Source organism: Schistocerca serialis, chromosome 6 (genome assembly GCF_023864345.2).
Source record: "Schistocerca serialis cubense isolate TAMUIC-IGC-003099 chromosome 6, iqSchSeri2.2, whole genome shotgun sequence".
Lineage (NCBI taxonomy): Eukaryota > Metazoa > Arthropoda > Insecta > Orthoptera > Acrididae > Schistocerca > Schistocerca serialis.
In genome coordinates this window covers 217,934,143-217,955,295 of record NC_064643.1, presented here as the reverse complement: position 1 = coordinate 217,955,295, position 21,153 = coordinate 217,934,143, and the positions used below count along the sequence as shown (strand labels likewise).

At 40.1% G+C, this 21,153-nt stretch overlaps 2 protein-coding genes across 4 annotated transcripts in view; both read left to right on the top strand.

The window, feature by feature from the left end:
- The window catches only part of LOC126483746 (alpha-aspartyl dipeptidase), a 41,031-nt gene extending 23,329 nt beyond the window's left edge, over positions 1 to 17,702 (top strand). For all 3 annotated transcript variants that reach the window (XM_050106885.1, XM_050106886.1, XM_050106887.1), the window contains exons 6-7: positions 5,888 to 6,030; positions 17,499 to 17,702. In XM_050106885.1, coding sequence (XP_049962842.1) covers positions 5,888 to 6,030; positions 17,499 to 17,559 — 204 coding nt within the window. In that variant the 3' untranslated portion in view covers positions 17,560 to 17,702. The remainder of the gene's footprint in view (positions 1 to 5,887; positions 6,031 to 17,498) is intronic.
- The window catches only part of LOC126483742 (pre-mRNA-splicing factor syf1 homolog), a 553,324-nt gene that overhangs the window by 358,040 nt on the left and 174,131 nt on the right, over positions 1 to 21,153 (top strand). The gene's annotated exons all lie outside the window — the stretch shown is intronic.

The following is a 21,153-nucleotide window of genomic DNA, read 5'->3' as shown; positions in this document are numbered from 1 at the left end:
CTGCCGCCCAATTTCTCTCACCAGCTGTATTTGCAATACTATGGAAAGTATGATTCACACCTGGCTGGTATGGTGGCTTGAGTCTAGCAAATTTACTAACCACTGCACAGTGTAGATTTCAAGCGTGCTGTTCTGCAGTTGACCATCTCATCACTTTGTCTACCCATGTCGTGAATGGTTTTCTGTAGAAACCCCAGACTGTGATCGTGTTTTTTATTTGGAGAAAACCTACGACACCTGCAGGAGGATTGGTATCCTCCATACTCTATACATGTTGGGCTTCCGTGGCTGTATGTCCCATTTCCTTCAGGAATTTTTAAAAGACCGAGTTTTCAAGGTACGTGTGGGTTCTGCCTTGTCTGACACCTTTATCCAGGAAAACGGTGTGCCCCAGGGTTCCGTCCTGGATGTCATCCTCTTTGCTATCGCTGTTAACCCTATAGTGCCCTGTCTCCTGCCGGGCATCTCCGACTGCCTTTTTGTTGATGATTTTGCCATCTACTGCAATTCTCCAAGGACTTGTCTCTTTGAGAGGCAACTTCAGCGATGTCTTGATTGTCTTTCCTCATGGAGCATCGACAATGGCTTTCATTTTTCCACTGACAAAACCTTTTGTATGAATTTCTGGTGGTGCAATTGGTTTCTTCCACCATCTTTACATCTTCGGCCTGTTGCTCCTCTGTTCATTGAAACTTCGAAATTCCTGGAGTTAATGCTTGTTAGGAACCTTTCGTGGTCCTCCCATGTGTCTTATCTGGTAGCCCACTGTATGTGGTCCCTCAGTGTCCTACATGTCCTCAGTCATACTTCCTGGGGAACAGATCAAACCACCCTCCTCCATTTGCACCGGTCCCTTGTCCATTTGAAACTAGACTGTGGATGTTTCGTTTGTACTCTGCAGTTCCATCCCTCTTATGCTGTCTCAATACTATCCACCATCGAGGCACCTGTTTGGCCGTTGGCACCCTTCACATCACCACACCTGAGAGTCTGTATGCAGACACTGCCAGACTACAGCTGTCCTATCGCCATGACTTTCTTCTCAGCGGATATGCACGCCATTTGCCTGCCGTGTGTGGCCACCTGTCCTATGCCTCCTTCTTCAGTGACTCCTTTGACACCAATATGGGCGCATCCCTCTTCAGAGTTACATCCTGGAGTTTGCATTCGGCTCTTGCTCTGGCTGCTTAACTTCATGCTGTCTGCAACTTTCCCAGTGGGTGTGAACCCTTCACCACCTTGACTTCATATGGCAGCTCATAATCACCTTCGCCACCATTCGATTCCTAAGGACACTACTCCAACCTCACTCTATCGCCTTCAGTATCATGACCTTCGCACGGAATTTTGCACTGGTACCTACGTGTACACTGATGGCTTTTGGACTGACCATGGTGTCGGGTGTGCCTTTGTCATTGGGCTTCTGTAGCACTGCTCAGTATTTACAGCAGAGTTCTTTGCCCTGTGTCAGTCTATGCAGTACATCCGGTGACACAGGCTTTTCAATTGCGTCATCTGCTAAGATTCTCTTGGTTCCCTTCAAAGCCTTTGTGTGCTGTACACCATCCATCCCTCAGTGCGATGGGTCCAGGGAAACTGTCACTTTTTCTCTATTGATGGAGCCACTGTGATGTTTACGTGGGTTCCTGGTCAGTCTGAGAGAAAATGAGGCCACTAACACTGCTGCCAAGGCTGCAGTCCTTGTACCTCAATCCACTAGTTCTAACATTCCCTCTGATGATCTTTATGTTGCTGTCTGTCAGCAAGTGGCGTCACTTTTGCATCACCACTGGTCCTCCCTTCATGGGAACAAGTCCGATTATTAAGCCTCTCCCAGCGGCTTGGACAACCTCCTCTCAGTCCTCTCACTGTGAGATCATTATTTTAGTTAGGTTTGCGTATTGGACACTGTCTTTTTAGCCATCACCATTTAAGTGGTGCTCCCTCACCACATTGTACTCATTGCACTCAACCTTTGATGGTCCGCCATTTCCTGATGGAATGACCAGTTTTTAACCATTTACGTTCTCGTTTATGTTTTCTGCCTGAGTTATCGGCCGTTTTAATGAATGACACATGGGCTGTTGGCCGTGTATTACTTTTTATTCATCTTAGCAGTGTGGTAAAGGCCATTTAATTTTTAGTTCAGGACCTCCATTTCTCTATAGCATATTTTATACTCATTTCTTCACGTCCCTGTTTTTAGCTGTCTCCTCTTCTGTCGATTGGGATTAATATGTAGTCATTTTTAACTCCTCTCTTTGTCTTCGTGTTCTACAGTTCTGACATGGTCGCGTATGACCCTATTTGTTTTTGCGCCCTAAAACGAAACAAAACAGAACAGAACCATTTCTCTGTTGTGGTAGTAGATGACAAATGTACAGCGCCTTCATAAATATACTAAATAATATGGAAGATTAATGGGCATCCCATTATTTGCATTGCTAATAAGAGATGTACCTTGACTGATGTCCAGGTACCTCTGTGAATGAGGTGCATTCTCTTTAGATACAAAGAGTAAGAAGAGCCACATCTTGTCAAGAAATTCACTCTCCCCCCCCCCCCCCTCCCCAAACTGGGATTAACATGGTGTATTCTGAACCTTTCTGGGTAATTTAGGTTGAAGGAATAAACTTCGTGAATGACTGTATTGCTTCTACCAAGTATCCACCCAGCAGTGTGTGAGTTGGATTTTGCTGTGACTTTATGATTCATTTATAGTCTGGGCCCATTCTGTCACCTTGTTTTTAATCCTGAGGTAGCCACATGGTATTTTAGGTGATGTAAATCAAGTGCACCCTGAGCTTCGCATACAGTGCCTCCAGTGAAGTGATCCACTCTGCCCATGCCATTCAGAGGCTCGTTAGCAGTCAAAGCAGAATTCTTGGCCCTATATTTTCATGGTAAAGCTGACTGTAGAGGAAACTGTCACAGTGCTACATTGTCATTATCAGTACCTTGGATATGAAAACTCACATTTTTGTGAGCTTGTGCATTACTTTTGCTAGCTTTCATAGCACTTGGTTTTAGTGTTCCTTAAAATCACACTTTTCATCTGTCTGTACTTGAAAATATTTGCAGAATTTTTTTAACAATACTTACTTTGTCTGCAGTAAGCAGTTATTAAAAGAGGGGTCTAGTTATTCTACATATTTGATATAGAATCGAACAGCTTCCACATCAAGTCCCATTGCTTTACCTTATATCTTCAGTTGTTTTTCAGTTCCATGGCCACTTTCTTCTATGTCTGCCATCTTCACATCTGTGAAACTAGTCAAAAAAAGAAACTATTTTATGATCTCTGTCAGTGAAAAAAATATTTTAGACAAAAGATTCTGCTTTGGTGCCACCGTTATCATTTAGTATCTGGACTGGTGACTTTATATGTATTGACTGATTTTATGTAGTACCAAAACTTTACAGGAATTTGTTTTAAATCTGAAGATATGACCTTGCTTTCAATTTTATTAAATGCTTCATGCAAAACTATCCAAATGCTTTTGTTTGTCAGCAAGGATTTGGTGTCATTAGGATCAGCTATGCCATTCTCTCTGCTATAGTAGTAATTTTATAATAGTGCTGTTGAAGCATGACAGGTCCTTCTCACCATCACCATCTTCCAGTCACAAAAGTATCTAGCATGTGGCCTACAACATTTGTTAATATCTGTCATAGATCATGTATCATGCATCTATCCTCACCTACTCTGAATGTTTGTTGTTGACTGCTCAGCTAATTTGTAATAATTTCCTTACCACTTGTGCTAAGCAGAAATATCTTCCTGCCTTTCTTGACTGTTCATGCTACACAATACTTTACAATACTACCCTTAAGGTTATCTCTAGATTCACTTATCTCTGTGTTCATTTAATCAGAGAATTCTGGCATATCATTACCAGCAGATCTGATAGGTTTCTCATGGCTCACTTGTCTAATCAACTTTTCAAAATCAAGTAATGGAAACTTTAGGTTGGAATATCACCAATGTAAGGAAAAGATAGGTTGCTACTCACCACAAAGATGACAAGTTGAGTTACAGACAGGCACAACAAAAACACATTAACTTGCAGCCAAAGCCTTCATCAGAAAAGAAATACCACACTCATTTATTCACACAAGCAAGCAGCACCTCTCTCTCTCTCTCTCTCTCTCTCTCTCTCTCTCTCTCTCTCTCTCACTCACTCACTCACTCACACACACACACACACACACACACACACACACACACACACACACACACACACACACGACTGACTACCATCTCCCGCAGCTGCACCTCATCCTTTGTCAGGGTTTTGATTACCTAGCATCATGTCCTGAAATGAGGGACATCCTACACGAGATCCTTTCCACCTATCCTCAAGTGGTGTTCCGTTGCCCACCCAACCCCCACAACATATTAGTCTATCCCTATGCTACTCCCAATTCCAACCCCTTGCCACAGGGATCATATCCCTGTGGAAAACCCAGGTGTAAGACCTGTCCAATCCATCTCCTCCCCCTCCCCCCACTTCCTATTCCAGTCCTGTTGTAAGCTTACCCTACACCATCGGAGGCTGGGCCACTTGTGAAAGCTGCTGTATTATATACCAGTTCTGCTGCAACAATTGCCCAACTTTTTGAATCTCACCATCACACTGTGGCCAAGAGCAAAGTGAGCACCCTGTGGCACAACATGCAGCTGAACATAACCTGCTCGATTTTAATGGCTGCTTCACTACCTTAGCCAAGTGGATCCTCCCCTCCACCACCAGCTTTTCTTAACTGCATGGATGGGATGCCTTTCAGCACATTTTCCACTCACTGAATTATTCCGACCTCAACCTACGATAACCTACAGTCCCCACACCTTTCACCCAACATTTTCCACACCCTCTGTCCTAATCACATTGTGAGGGTATGAGATTTCCCAGATGTTCTATGTCCAAAGTTTTTGAAAATAAATCATTTCATTGATTGAAGGTGAAATCTTGTACCAATTTTGAATATAAAAGAAGAAGCTTTATTAGCAGAAGATCTAGTCCTTTGTTTATCTGGAAAAAGTCATACAGAAGTTAAAAGTTTAATTATTTTGTAAGAAGACTTAGTAAGGAGCAAGTCTTGCTTTGAATGGTTTATTATTTTTGTCTGAGATATAGATATTGCCATCCCAAGAGCATTAAAGTGGTAATTGGCATCATGGCATGCAAAGTGATTGGAGACAGTGAAGAATCTTCTGCACAAACCATGATGTCAAGGAATACCAATGACTAGAACATTAAAAATGTAAATACTGATGTATGGATACTCCTGTTTTTTGCTTTGGAAGTTTGGCATAATAAAAGCCTTCAAGCAAATCAGAGTTGATGAGTTCTGGTTTTGATATAAATAGATTTCTTCTACAGATGTAAGAACAGTTTATTAATGATTCGGGGGTTCACAGACTTCTTGGAGCTGAATACCAGTGACAAAGTAATTTATAAACTAACTGAACCCTTGCAACGTCCTACCTATTTCCATCTCCCACCCTCTCTGTGTACACTCTCTGCCAACATCCACACCTGTGTTTCCCCTTCTTCACTCCTCTCCTTTTTTGCTCTTCATCCCCCCCCCCCCCCCCCCAAGTTTTGTGTTTGTGCTTTAGGTCATAATAGTAATTATATGCTTCACACATCTTGTGCATTTCAGTAAGCATACCTAGAAATGATGTAGGCAGAACTAAAGTGTTGGTCTATCACTAATGTCTTTCTGACCATATATTTACATTCAGCACTTGTCATTTAACTGTGTTAATGTTAAATTGTCATTTCCATATGTTTAAGTACTGTATTTTACTCTTAAAATTAGCCATGAAACAGGTAGTTTTCTTTGATGTTTCTAATTTCTATTGTGGTTGGCTGTTCTTTAGGAGACACGTGAGGAGCGAATCAGACAGTATCATGAAATTTCTGGAATGCCACCTGTCCTAGGAATGAGAGAGGGGTGTATTTTGCATGTGGAAGGCAATAAAGCTGTTCTTAAGGGATTATGTGGAGCAAAATTATTTAGTCCGTAAGTATTATCATTAGGGCACATTGTAACGTGTGTGCGTGTGTGTGTGTGTGTGTGTGTGTGTGTGTGTGTGTGTGTGTGTGTGGCATCATTCAAGACTATGTACCAAAATGCATATCACACACGATGTGGCTCATGGTTGTGCCTTGCTCTTGGTTGTACCTACAGAGTAAATGAATTTTCTCTGCATTTAGAATGCACACAAGATAATTTGACCTGTACCTGTGCAGATAGTGTTGTGGGGGGTGGGACAGCTGTAGTGGTGGATGCTCCATTGCGAATGGCGAGTGTGTGGTACGGGAAATACAGCCAAAGCTTAAATAACTTGTAAGCTACAGCTAGTGAGTCTGCCAACAATTGTACTAACCGGTTATGATAGAAAAATATAAAAACTGACAAAGATTAGCTTTCAAAATCAAAATTTTCTCACTAGAGTACCAAAAAATGAATATCTGCACAAACATAGGATCAACCAAAGCAACAGATATCTGACCATATACTGCCTGAAGGAAGTCTTATAATACCAAAAAGGGATAAAACTGTAGCAGAGCAGACGATGTTACTAACTGTGATGGTGACAATTTAAAATGGAGATAGCAATAAGAAAGCTCAAAGTACACTGGTCAGCAGATGACAGTCAGTTGAGGCAGCCACCCCTTTGGAACAAAGGGATAGAATTGCCCAGCATTCAGTTCAAGCATGCACTTTTGTATGTGGGACACATTATTTGATACAAGCTCAACTCCTTCATATTTTCTATCATCTACTTCATATGTCAATTACCTTCTGATGTGGTGGTTGTGATGCAATGTGTCACAATCTTAATTACCAGCTTCTTCTGCTTTTCCTGGTATGCTTACTTATAGAGGTTAATCTAAATCTGTCCATGTGGTCTTGCGTCTTCCTCTGTTTCTTCATAGTGTTATATTTGTGTTCTATTTTGTTTAGTGACCTAACGTTCCATGGGGACATTTTATCTTTTCTGAGACACAACACCTTTTGCCTTTCCATTTGATGCAATATGTAAAAGCCTTAAAAAAAAAAAAACTTCGAAGAGGATCATTTCTGAGCCCAATGCAATGCATAGGAAGCCCATTAGTATGTGTTATTAGTTAGCAAAATCTTTAATATTACATAGTCATCTTCGTGGCCATTATACAACTCTTGTATCAGTAAGAAGGAGAAGTTCTCGGAGAGGTGATCAGATCATTATTTCAGGCATGCAGAATATTTCAAGTACAGAATGAGTTGTCGCCATCAAGGGTACTGATGGACTGATGTCAGTAGCTCAAGCAGGTGCTCTTTATACGTATAGATTCCATCGTCAGTCAAGCATTTCATACTTTCTCTGCGTCTCAGTGCTATGCTTTGTTTGCTGTTATGTCCAACATTGCCAATGTAATTTGCCCCTCTCATTGTTTGACCATTTGTTTTTCTATTCTTGTTTTGTTGTGTAGTTTCCCACTGTTACTTATGCAGATTGGAGTCAGGATCTCGGGATTTACTGAGGTGGTACCGTGAACCAAGGTTAAAAGGGTTTGCCTTTATTTTAATTTCAGTTAGTTCTGTTATAAGGGACCCTAGAAGTTGGAGATTTGTGTCAGTACGATCCAGTTGAAATTGGTGGAGTCCCACAACTGTTGACTTGCCCAGTTGTCCTAAGTGTGTGTGCCATTGGTGTTCAGTGCTGTGTTCTTTCCAGGTTCTGACTGTTCAGCTTATGTATGATGAATAACACTGGCAAGGAATTTGGTACACTATCAACTCACAGAGAATGCAATTGTCTTTTATCCTGCCTTGAAGGTATTTAATCTAGGCTGGCAGGTGTAGTATGCATAGCATTTATGCTCTTCCAAACAATGGAAAGTTGAGGTTGGAGTATCGACAATATTATGAAGAGGATAGATTGATAGTCGCTTTAAAGGTGACATATTGAGTTGCTGACAGGCACTTTGTTATGCCTGTCTGCAACTCAGTGTCTTATCTTTACGGTGAGTAGAAATCTATCCTTTTTATAATACAGGTATTATGCTTTGCCGTAATACAACCTATTCTGCTGGACTCAGTGCAAGAATGTGGAAGGGAAATGGTCACTAATGGCTTCTGTTATCCCCACTGTCCATGAGTATAGGTCAGAGGCTGTCACAAATTTGTTACTCATGTATGATTACTGCAGAAATCATTTTTAGATGTTCTATTTCAGCTGCTAAATTGTTACTGTCTGCCTTTGTATGAGATTTATGTACCTATGTCTTGAGAACACTGCTTCTATATGCTGGATAGTAGTGACTCTCAGCATGTAGATACACTGCCCAATTATACTGATGTGGCCACCTGTCAAAAGCCTGAATAACCATTTTTGCAGTGCAGACCACTGCAAGAAGTGCAGGAAGAGAGCCAGTGGGGTTCTGGAAGGTACTGAAAGGGTTACGGAGCCATGCCGATTCCAATGCTGTGGCGAGCTGCAATAGATTTCTTGGTTGCCCATGATACGAAAAGTCTGATTGAGGTGGTCCCTCAGATTGTTAACTGGCTTTAAAACTGGGAGTTTGGCAGCTAGGGGAGTATCGTAAACTGATCCTGGTGTTTTTCGTACCATGCACACACACACACACTGTGAGCTGTGTGACACGTTGCATTGTCCTGCTGGTAGATGACATGCTCAGCAAAAACAAACTTCATGTAGGTTAATATAACAATGAAAACAATCAATTTTTGACAAAATAATTTAATTGGATCTATAAAAAATCTACTAACCAAGCGGCGGCAGAATACACACATACACACAAAAGGCAGTTGTAATTAGGCAAGCTTTCGGAGCCAGTGGTTCCTTCTTTACGCAGAGGGGTTGAAGGGGAAGGAAGAGGGGTAGGAAATGGACTGGAAAGGTCTAGGAAAAGAGGTGGATTTCAGGAAAGTCACCCAGAACTGCGAGTCGGAGACTTACCACACAGGATGAGAAGGAAAGATGGACTGCATGGAGGGGTGGAATGGTCGCCGAGGATAGATTCATACTTTTGTTGGTCCATTGTGTCTTCTAGAATGTTGAGATCAACCAGAGAATGCCATGAAAACATTCCCCGGATCATAAAACTTCCTCCTTTGGCCCGGATCCTTCCAGCAATCATTGCAGGGTGTTTGCTTTCAGTCCAGTGGAGCATAAAATATGGTTCATCTGGAAAGACCACCTGTCACCACTCATTTAATGTTCAGTTGCAGTACTGGTGTGCGAATTCCAACCGTCCGTTGCCTTCAATTAACAACAATCAGCACGGGCCCCTGAACCATGCACATGCTGTACGAGCCCCATATGTAGCAATGTTTGCGAACGGTCATTGAGGAGAGACTGCTGATATCTCCTTTATTCATCTGGATGGTCATTTGCTCAAGAGTTACACGTCTATTCGCCCGTACACATCTCTACACCCCTGTCTTCTGTGGCCCATAGTGCATTATAGTTGCCCGGTACCAGTTTTTTATAGCACCATTTTGCCATGCACGGTATACTTTAACCACAGTGGCACATGAACAGTTTACAAACTTAACTGTTTTGTAAATGCTTCCACACTTGGTCCAAAGGCCAATGCTCATACGCCTTTGGACATCAAATAAACCTCTCCATTTCCACAATACAATGACCACACTGTTTTCCATATCCATCGACTTGCTTTATATACCCTCCACTGCTAGTGCTTCCACCTGCCATCTGTGAGTGATTATTGTATGTTGATGTTGAACATAGGTGTTAGTCACATTAATGTTGTTGGACCATCTATGTATCTGTATGAGTGGGTTTGTGGTATACACTATGTCACAGTGTGCTATCCGCTTTCCTCCTAACCAACATATCCAGAAATGGTAGTTTCCCTTCCATTTCCATTAAGAAAGCAATTTTGGGTTGTATTGAATTTAGGTGTAGGAAATCTTCTAGTTTGTCTTTCTCATGTGGCCAAATGACAAATGTGTCACCTAAGTATGGAAAGAATCAAGTTGACTTCCAATTTGCAAATTCTTGATCTGCTTCTTCAAAGCTATGTAGTTCCACAACAATGGCGAGAACCGGGCTGCCAGTGGCTTCCCATTGGCCTCTTCACAGTAGCCTCTACATGAAGAACTGTTCATTTTTTGCCTTTTTAGCGAGAGAGAAGCGTCACTACACTTTCCTATCGGCGTCATCTTTCTGGACATTTATTTCAACAATTAAGTACCATTTTAATGTAGCATTTCCCAAAGTAAAGAGACAAGAAAGGCATCAAGATCAAACACAGTGGATTACCAGTAAAATACTAGAACAGCGAAGGAAGCTTCAGGATGTGAGACGGATGGGCGAAGCTGAAAACTATAAAATGTTAAAAAAGAAGTATAGAAAAACAATAAGAGAAGCCAAAGCAAGAGCAATTGACACCACTAAAGCGAACTCAAAAAACAAGGCAAAGGCAGCTTGGAATGCAATCAATGCTGAAAGAAAGGAAAAAGATGGGTCAAACAAAGAAGAAGGTATTAGGTCAATTAAAATAGACAACACAGTGGTCACAGATGGTATGGAAATAGCAAACATACTGAATAATAACTATATCAGTGTAGTAGAAAACTTAAAATTGGAAAGAAATAGTCAAAAACAGAAGGGTATTATGGTACCAAAAAGATCATGCAGTACTATGTTCTTAAGACCAGTCACGGAAGATGAATTGTAGAAAACTATACAGAAACTGAAGTCCAAGAAATCGGCTGGTGATGATGAAATATCAAATCATGTAATAAAGCTGGTATGTGAGGAGATAACAACACCACTGCTGAACATAGCAAACTGTTCTTTCAGATATGCAATTTTTCCAGAAAAACTGAAGATAACGAAGGTAGTGCCAGTGTACAAGAAAGGGTATAAGGATGATCCCAACAACTACAGACCAGTTTCACTGATATTAGGTTTCTCAAAAATCCTAGAAATACTTATGTATACCAGATTAGTTAACTATTTGGACAAACATAACATTCTCATACCCTCACAACATGGTTTCAGAAAGGGTAAATCTACAGAATCAGCAATTGCCAGTCTAACAGAATACATTTTACAGTCCTTAGATGAGAAAAAGGTTGTCTCTGCAATGTTTTTGGATCTTTCAAAGGCATTTGACACCATTGACCATGAAATGCTGATACAAAAATTAAGCAACTATGGCATTTGGGGGCAACCAGGTGAATGGATAAAATCATACTTGTGCAACCACAAGCAGTATCTATCATTAGGAAACTCATACAAATCAGAAACCAAACCCATCAAATATGGAGTGCTGCAGGGTTCGGTAATGGGGCCATTGTTATTCAATGTGTTTGTTAATGATATAGGTGTTGAGGAGGAAGAAAAGAAAATATTGTATGCTAATGACATGACAATACTAAATAGTGACCAAAATATGGAACAGCTTGAGAGAAGAGTATACATATCTGCAAATGTCACAGCTCAATGGCTGTTGGAAAATGAACTGGTTATAAATCTAAAAAAGACTATGTATGCAGTGTTTAAAAACAAGGAAAAGGCTGTAGACATGAATTGAGAGGTTGATGGAACAAGGCTGGAAGAAGTAGAATCTGCTAGATTCTTAGGTATTCTTGTGGATAATGAACTGAAATGGAAAAAACATATTAATAATGTCTGTAAGAAACTGAGCTCTGTCATATTCTTAATGATGCAGCTATCACAGTATTCAGACAAGAACCTTCTGTGTACAGTGTATCATGGACTTTTCGAACCATACTTACAGTATGGAGTGACTGTGCGGGCAAACTCAAACAAACAAGAGACAAAACGAGTGTTCACATTACAAAAAAAAAGCAATTGGGACCATTTTAAGAAGAAAGACCTCTGAAACGTGCAGAAACTGTTTAAAGAATTTAGGTATCTTAACTTTTTCATCGTTGTATATATACAAAACAATAATGTACATCAAAAAAGGGAGTGAGGACTGGATTACAAATGCTAGTGTACACACCCCCAATACAAGAAGGAAGAATGAAGTACGAAGCATACCCCACCGACTGGCAAAGCTAGAAAAAGGATCCCAGTACTCTGGTATCAGACTGCTAAAAAGTCTGACCAAAAACCTGCAAGATAGTGTACTTCACAATGACTTTCCAATGAAACTTAAAGACTATCTCATTGAAAAAGAGTTTTACAGTGTTGCAGAATACTTATGCCATTAAATTTGTATATATTGTTATTCATTATCAGTGATGTAAAAATGTAAGCTAAAGGTGCAGAAAAATAAGTGATAAAGGATGTTAATACTTTGACATGTCCTATATTACACGTACATTTACTGTACACAGTGTAATCTTACAGGATCAAATAAAAATTCAATTCAATTCAATTCAATTCAAGGTAAGGCCATGCCTAATAGGTCCATCATCCAATTTCTTATCAAGCAGCTTCAGGGACTCTTCTAGAAGCTCCCATGCAAAGTATACAATGTCAAAGCTGGTAAGAATGATACTAAAATGTAGACTTTCACGGCCGGAAATATCTTGTCCATTATAATTATCCGGGCTGTTATGCTGTGGTCGGTTGATGAATTCTGTGGTGATTCCCGACGTTTCGTCTCCGACTGCGGGAGACATCTTCAAGGGGGTCCGTAGCTCGATGGAAGGTCCAACACACACAGTAGCGAGCCATTGTACAAAGTCCTGAATGTTGGGCCTCCAATGTTGCTGAAAATGGGGGAAAGAGGTATAGCGTTCTTATTAATTCTAAGATGTCCATATAACCTTGGCTACACCAGTCCTTGCCTATGTGATTTCTAAGTGACATCTTTAGGAATGCCAATTCTTGGAGAAATCTCAGCACTCTCATGGACCTTTGTCATCATATCTTTCCATAGTCTTCTCCTCGCAGGGTCATTTAGCTGGTGTTTCATCTTCTCCACATAGTGATCTTTTGGTAGCGATATTGTAGTGTTGCCTTTGTCTTCAGAGAGTATTCGTGTCCATATAAACTCCCAAACTAGGCAACAGTGCCCCCTCTTTTCTTGAGGCATCTCCATCTGACCACCTAGGCTGCTTCAGTAGGAAGTCTAGAAGTGACATGCTTCACTGCATCTACTAGACAGTGTATTGGTGTACCATAGTTCTGAAGCAAAGTTGAGGCCCTTCTCTAGGATTGTTCAGGCATTCTCGTGTAGTTCCATGTTTGTTAGGGTGGTGACAAACCTACCTGGTCCTCTATTGAAAAGTATCTAGAGTGAACTGTGAGAAATACATTGATGAAATGAGTGAGCTGTTGAAATGAAATGATCATGTAGTATTATTGGCTGGCAGACCCCATCTGGAGTTGTTCGGCCGTCTGGTGCATGTCTTTCTATTTGATGCCACTTCGGCGGTTTACACACTTTCAAGTACAAAACTGAGCTATTCAGACGTGGCCTTGCTTCCACCTATTTTCTATCTTTGTTGGAAAGTGCTATGGACAGACCAATGGGGTGACCTGCCAATGAGACCGTAGGTATAAATGATACCCATTCCAGCTTTCTGAAATCAGTCCATCAGCATTCCTAATGACAGTTCATTCTGTTGTGGAAATATTGTGTGCGTGTGACATGATGATCTGGCCATAAGCCTTAGAACTTTTCCTGTATAATATACACCAACAAAAACCTGAAAATTCATGTTTCTGTAGAGAAGCAGTGGTTTTTGTTAAGAGGAATTGAAAGTTCTCTTCTGCAGCATGAATCTCTCAGGGATTTTTAATGAAAAGATAAAAGAATAATGTAGCACAAAAAAATGGAAACCAATTATCCTCCATTATCACATGATGTCACAATTTTCATGTTTTAGCCTTTGGCCATTCTTAAGTGGTGTATGTAAAATTGGCAGATATTACAAAAGTGTGAATAGTGTGATGTCACAGGCCTATTTCAATAGTACCCGCATTCTCAAAGGTAATAGAATGCATCACGTACCAACAACTATCATCTCACTCTGAGAATCTAGGAATAATTAATGCTACACAATACGGGTTTAGGATGAATCTGTCGACCATTGATGCAATCAACACGGAAGTCAGTTACATCCTCAAAGTTTTTGAGAACAAAGGCTTCGCTCAGGTCTCATTCTGTGACCTAAGCAAGGCCTTCGACTGTGTTGAGCACACGCCACCATTAGAGAAACTAGAATTCTACGGCATCAAAGGAAACAGTCTCAGACTATTAGAAGCTTATCTCAACAACCGTAAACAGGTAGTTTGTGTTGGTAAGGAAATGTCAAACATAGAAAATGTTAAAGTAGGTGTGCCTCAGGGATCTGTACTGGGGCCCTTCCTGTTTCTGATAATGATCAATGACCTCCCCTCGTTTATTAGATCCACCACAGTATTGTATGCAGATGATACGACTTTTCTTCATAGCAGTAACAATCTTAATGATCTTAAAACCTGTGCTGAAAATACACTCACTCATGCGGCATATTGGTTCAGAGCAAATGGTTTCCCGCTAAATGAAAATAAAACTCAGCAGATAATCTTCACTCTAAGAGACAAGCCACTATCTGATGACCCTAGTTCTGTTAAATTCCTGGGAGTTTATTTAGACGAAAAGTTATCCTGGGGCCAATATGTAAACTATATTAGTAGTAGGCTATCTAGAGTAATTTATTTATTAAGACAACTCAGAAATTGTGTACCTGAAACATACATCAGATCATCTTATTTTGCATTTTTCCAAAGTATAATATCCTATGGCATTATCTTGTGGGGTAACTGTAGTCATATACATGACATCCTATTATTGCAGAAGAAAGCCTAGGGATAATTACAAATTCTTCACATAAGGCTCACTGCAAACCCTTATTTACTAAACAAAGAATTATGACTGTAATAAACCTCTATATATACAATGTCTTAATCTTTTCGAAGAAGAACCTAAAAGATGTGAAACATAGAGAAAATGTACATTGTTACAACACAAGAAGCATCAAACACATATACACGCCTTACCACAGACTATCAAAATCAATAAATAGCTATGAAGTCACAGGGCACAAACTATTTAATAAGCCGCCACATGCCATACAGGATCTTCCTGAACATACATTCAAAGAAAGACTGCATGAATGGTTTATTGCCCACCTGTTCTATGATATCAATGAATTCTTCAACTGTAAAATGCAGTAATCCAACAGATGACCCACTGTACATTTATTGTAATATAAGCTAAAATATTTCAGTAGTCAGTACCTTATCACACTGTATTATAAATTGTAACTTCATTTGACGTTGTCAATTGCTGTAATGGCCTAAAGACAATAAAATCTTTATTATTATTATTATTATCATTATTATTATTATGTCATGACCTGAAAATAGTTTGAAAGCGCCTCTGTTGCATGTAGCAGCAGACGAGTCCAGGAAACCACTTGATCGACAATATGTAAGCCTTGCATTCAAGAGTACAACAGTTCAAGTCTCTGTCCAGCCATGTAGGCTTATATTTCCCATGATTTCCCTTAATCACTCCATGCAAATGCCAGTATGGTTCCTTTGAAAATGACATTCCCAATTTCATTCCCCAACCTTTTGTAATCTGAGCTTGTGCTCCATCTGACTGCACTATAGACAGCATGTTGAATTCTAATCTCCCTTCCTTTAATATTTAAGGTGTACTTCCCAGTTTGTATCTGATATTCAGATAACAACATACTAACATATCTGTGTTGATTATTTTCACGATGTACAGCAGCTGCAGAACCCAGCATGAACAAACATAACCTTTTCTGCAACTGCTGGTTTGTCAGAGCTAGGCATTCCATAGAGTTGAAAGGCATATTATTGATACAAGGGAAGTTGGGGAGGCAACTGGACCCTCTGAAACACAGAATTTACAGGCAGTGACCCACAGCTGACAAGCATACATTGCCAATGTGATTTTAATGTAAGCCATGATGGGGACTCTTATTTAGAAATTACATGACATTTGGTACAGGAAGTGCATTTCACATACGTGTATTACAAGGCTGATGGAAATTTCAACAGGTTAGTGGCTTTATCAAATAATAGGCAAATGGTTTCACAGTTGTTCTTCATAAATTGATCAGAATGAATTCAGCATAGAAAATTTTTTTTGTTAAGATACTATATGTTTGTTGAAATGTATTCTGACAAATCCTATATCACAAATGTGATCATTGGGATGATAATAGATAAATAAATAAATAGAATTATCACTTGACACCAATACATCCCTGTCAGTACGAAGACTACAACTAGTCAAGTCAGTAACTTATTAAAAGTCCTTATTAAAAGTTAGTGAATGAATGTGCTCTGATGGCCACCTGTAACTTAGATTAATCGACGATGATTCCAACTGCATACATGAGGTTCTATCCGTGGTGACTGAGAAGTTGAAACAGATCTTTTGTGTCATCAAAAATGTAGCATGTACTGAATATATTTAAAAATGTAGTTGAAATGAATGGGTTTGGCCTACATGTCCCAGTCTTCCTTGGATACACGGGGCTGAGGAAATGGCAGTCACATGGCCAATATAGTTGTGTGTACATATTTCAAGTTCTGAGCAAGTAAGTACTTCAGTTGTTGCTGCCACTACTAAGACTGTATTTACTTTTCTTGCTGTTGTGCTTGTAGTTGATGCTGCTCCTGTAATTGCTGTTTCCACATTATTAATGGAAACGAATTAAAAAGTATGGATCCTTCAGTGTCTTATTGAATGTATGAATGAATGGTGAGTGTCACCATCCTGTTCTTGCGTGCAGTGTGTCTTGTGGTGCACTAGATCTAAAGGCATTGAATGCAAGTAACAAATTCATGGCATGTTCAAAGGTATGTTTTTATGTACCACAGAGTTTTATTTTTATGCAGATTGTATTGCCATTTTTAAAAAAGAGTATTAATTTTACTTTCAACCTAAGATGGCAGGAACAGCAGCAGAAGATAAATGCTCATAGATGGATGAAGAAAATGGAATTTGAAAAAAGAAGGGTGGAAAATACTCAGGCATTGCATATAGTCATTCATTGTTACTATCTTTTTCTGTTTCCTCAGTGGTGGTATATTTGGCTCTCTCTGGAGAAAGAAAATTTTGTTAGCCTCAGTAGGATTTCCTCTTTCATTGTCTTCCGTATTACAAACTATAATATTTTTGTCAGTGACTTACTATTGGTCTCCTCACAACGATCTGTTGCTTCCTGTTCACAGGGGTGAAGAACAAGTATGATTTCCTCTCAGATATATGTGTGTTTGTTTTCCCCTTCTTCAGTTTTCGCTAGTATTTTTATTGCTGTTTTCTCTCTCTTCACTCCAGAGGAAAATATTTGATTAAAGAGACATGTATCTACATTTCTGCTTTTGTGTGACTTTTATCTTAGTGCTTATAGTTTTCTTATTCTTTGTAGCCATGGTTTTGTACCTCAGATCAATTGTTCATTGCGTCCAATAATTCTCTTTTACTCTTGAACTGTTTCAGTGCAAAGCAGCCTAAAGAACTGGATGTTGGAGCAGACGTTAGTTTCCTGCTGCAAATTTAAGTTTATTCTTCAGCTCTTTACCCCTCTTATCAGTGCAGGAACTGTAAAGGAAATGTTAATGGAGAAGATAAGGATATCTACTTGCACCAATTAACAACACGATTATAATAATAAATGTCTTGGTGGAGAACCATGTTATTTTACATGATAGTTTGTCATTGCAGCATTTTAATGTCTTACTTAATAATTGCATGACTTAAGTTTTATACCTTATTTGATGAAAACACACACAAACATTCAGCATTCAAATACAAATTTTTAGATCAACAATGTTGTTGATATTCCGACCTGGAGTTCCCTTTTTTTTTTTAAACTTTTAGGTCAGGAATATTCATCTTAAAATGTAACACCACCATAATAAGAATGATGTTTTGTTCAAAAAGATTTCAGGACCTTTCATACACTATGTGAACAAAAGTATCCAGACACCCCCAGAAACATACATTTTTCATATTAGGTGCATTGTGCTACCACCTACTGCCAGGTACTTTATATCAGCAACCTCAGTAGTCATTAGACATTGTGAGAGAGCAGAATGGGGCACTACGTGGAACTCACGGACTTTGAACGTGGTCAGGTGATTGGGTGTCACTTGTCTCATAATGTCTGTATACGAGTTTCCACACTCCTAAATAACCCTGGGTCCACTGTTTCTGATGTGATAGTGAAGTGGAAATGTGAAGGGACACATACAGCACGAAAGTGTACAGGCCGACCTCGTCTGTTGACTGAAACAGACCGCAGACAATTGAAGAAGATCATAATGTGTAATAGGCAGACTTCTATCCAGGTCATCACACAGTAATTCCAAACTGCATCAGGATCCGCTGCAAGTACTATGACAGTAAAGTGGGAGGTGAGAAAACTTGGATTTCATGGTCGAGTGGCTGCCACACATCATCTCAGTAAATGCCCAACAACGCCTAACTTGGTGTGAGGAGCGTAAGCATTGGACAATTGAACAGTGAAAAAATGTTGTGTGGAGTGACGATTCATGGTACACAATGTGACGATCCAATGGCAGGGTGTGGTTGTGGCGAATGCCCAGTGGATGTCATCTGCTAACGTGTGTAGTGCCAGCAATACAATTCTGAGGCGGTGGTGGTATAGTGTGGTCATGTTTTTCATGGAGAGTGTTTGCACCCCTTGTTGTTTTGCATGGTACTATGACAGCGCAGGCCTACATTGATGTTTTAAGCACCTTTCTGCTTCCCACTGTTGATGAGCAATTCGGGATGGCGTTTGCATCTTTCAACATTATCAAGCACCTGTTCATAACGCACGGCCTGTAGCGGAGTGGTTACATGACAATAACATCCCTGTAATGGACTGGCCTGCACAGAGTCCTGACCTGAATTCTACAGAACACCTCTGGGATGTTTTGGAATGCTGACTTCGTGCCAGGTCTCACAGACCGACATCGATATGTCTCCTCAGTGCAGCATTCCATTAAGAATTGGCTACCGTTCCCCAAGAAACCTTCCAACACCTTATTGAACATATGCCTGCGAGAGTAGAGGCTGTCATCAAGGCTAAGGGTAGGCCAACACCATACTGAACTGCAGCATTACCAATGGAGGCCACCATGAACTTGTAAGTAATTTTCAGCCAGGTGTCCGGATACTTTTGATCACATAGTGTGTGTCACTGAATCTAGTCCACCATAGAGCAGGATGAACAATTTTACTCTGCATCCCAGTTTTGCATTGTAACTTGCACTTGAAAGCAGCCTATTACTTTTTATTTGTGATTTATATGCTTCTCTAGGGTATTAAATATTACTTTTTTAGTAACTGCCCATGCTGTACTGTGTGTTCTTTTCCATTCTGTAGCACCAAAAGAAATGTGCTGTGAACCCTTGGTTGGAGGGCTTTCAACTCCAAGTAAGCACACGTGTCAGCACAAAATGCACGCCTATAAATGTTTACTAATCTGGTAAAGTTAGTTAATTATATGCTAGGATTTACTGAGCATGAAGCAACACTCAGTCCTCAGGCTATCCTCCTCATTAAATAGGTAACATCATTATTGACATACATACTTATAAGCAATGTCTTTTTTTTTTGTGTGTGTGTGTGTGTGTGTGTGTGTGTGTGTGTGTGTGTGTGTGTGGGGGGGGGGGGGGGGGGGGGGGGTCTATTTTTGACAAAGGCCTTGTTGACCAAAAGCGTATTTTGTGACAGTCTTTTTGTTGTGCCTATCTGCTACTCAGCATATCTGCTGTATGGTGAGTAACAACTATCCTTTTCATGATATTGATACATACATCCAGCTACAACAACAACAACCACCACCACCACCACCACCACCACCACCACTACGATCAACTTAATAGAAGAACTGTAAGTATTTTCTGTGAGCGTTCACTAACAGTGAAGTGAGACAATATCTTGAGTGAATCTAGATGCACAGTTTGTGGTTTCTACTGTACATACTCCCATTTGCTTTATTTTAAAATATATCAGTACACCTTGGCCTGTTTAGAGTCTGCCATGTATAAAGTGAATTCTGGGTATTGGGTGAATACCAGATAAAGTAGAAAGACAAGATGATTTTATTCAACAATTTAGTACATTTTAATTATCCGTAGTGATAAACTGCACATAAAGAGTAATGCTTATATTAAAAACTAGAAATTATACCTTAATACTGGAAGTGTAAGAGTTAAGGTAATGTAAAAATAAACAATTCGGTAATAGTAGTAATAATAATAATAATAATAATAATAATAATAATAACGTCTATTCATCCTCTGATCATTCCATACACTGGCATAAACAAGACATATCTGAAGAGATATACGATATAAATAATGTAGATATATCTAAAAACAAAGATGATGTAACTTACCAAACGAAAGCGTTGGCATGTTGATAGACACACAAACACACACACAAAATTCAAGCTTTCGCAACCAACGGTTGCTTCACCAGGAAAGAGGGAAGGAGAGGGAACGACGAAAGGATGTGTGTTTTAAGGGAGAGGGTAAGGAGTCATTCCAATCGCGGGAGTGGAAAGACTTACCTTAGGGGGGGGGGAAAAAAGGACAGGTATACACTCGCTAGCGAACGCGCGCGCGCGCCCTCACACACACACACACACACACACACACACACACACACACACACAAAAGCAGACATTTGTAAAGGCAAAGAATTTGGGCAGAGATGTCAGTCGAGGCAGAAGTACAAAGGCAAAGATGTTGTTGAATGACAGGTGAGGTATGAGCAGCGGCAACTTGAAATTAGCGGAGGTTGAGGCCTGGTGGGTAACGGGAAGAGAGGATATACTGAAGGGCAAGTTCCCATCTCTGGAGTTCTGACAGGTTGGTGTTAGTGGGAAGTATCCAGATAACCCGGACGGTGTAACACTGTGCCAAGATGTGCTGGCCGTGCACCAAGGCATGTTTAGCCACAGTGTGATCCTCATTACCAACAAACACTGTCTGCCTGTGTCCATTCATGCGAATGGACAGTTTGTTGCTGGTCATTCCCACATAGAAAGCTTCACAGTGTAGGCAGGTCAGTCGGTAAATCACATGGGTGGCTTTCACATGTGGCTCTGTCTTTGATTGTGTACACCTTCCGGATTACA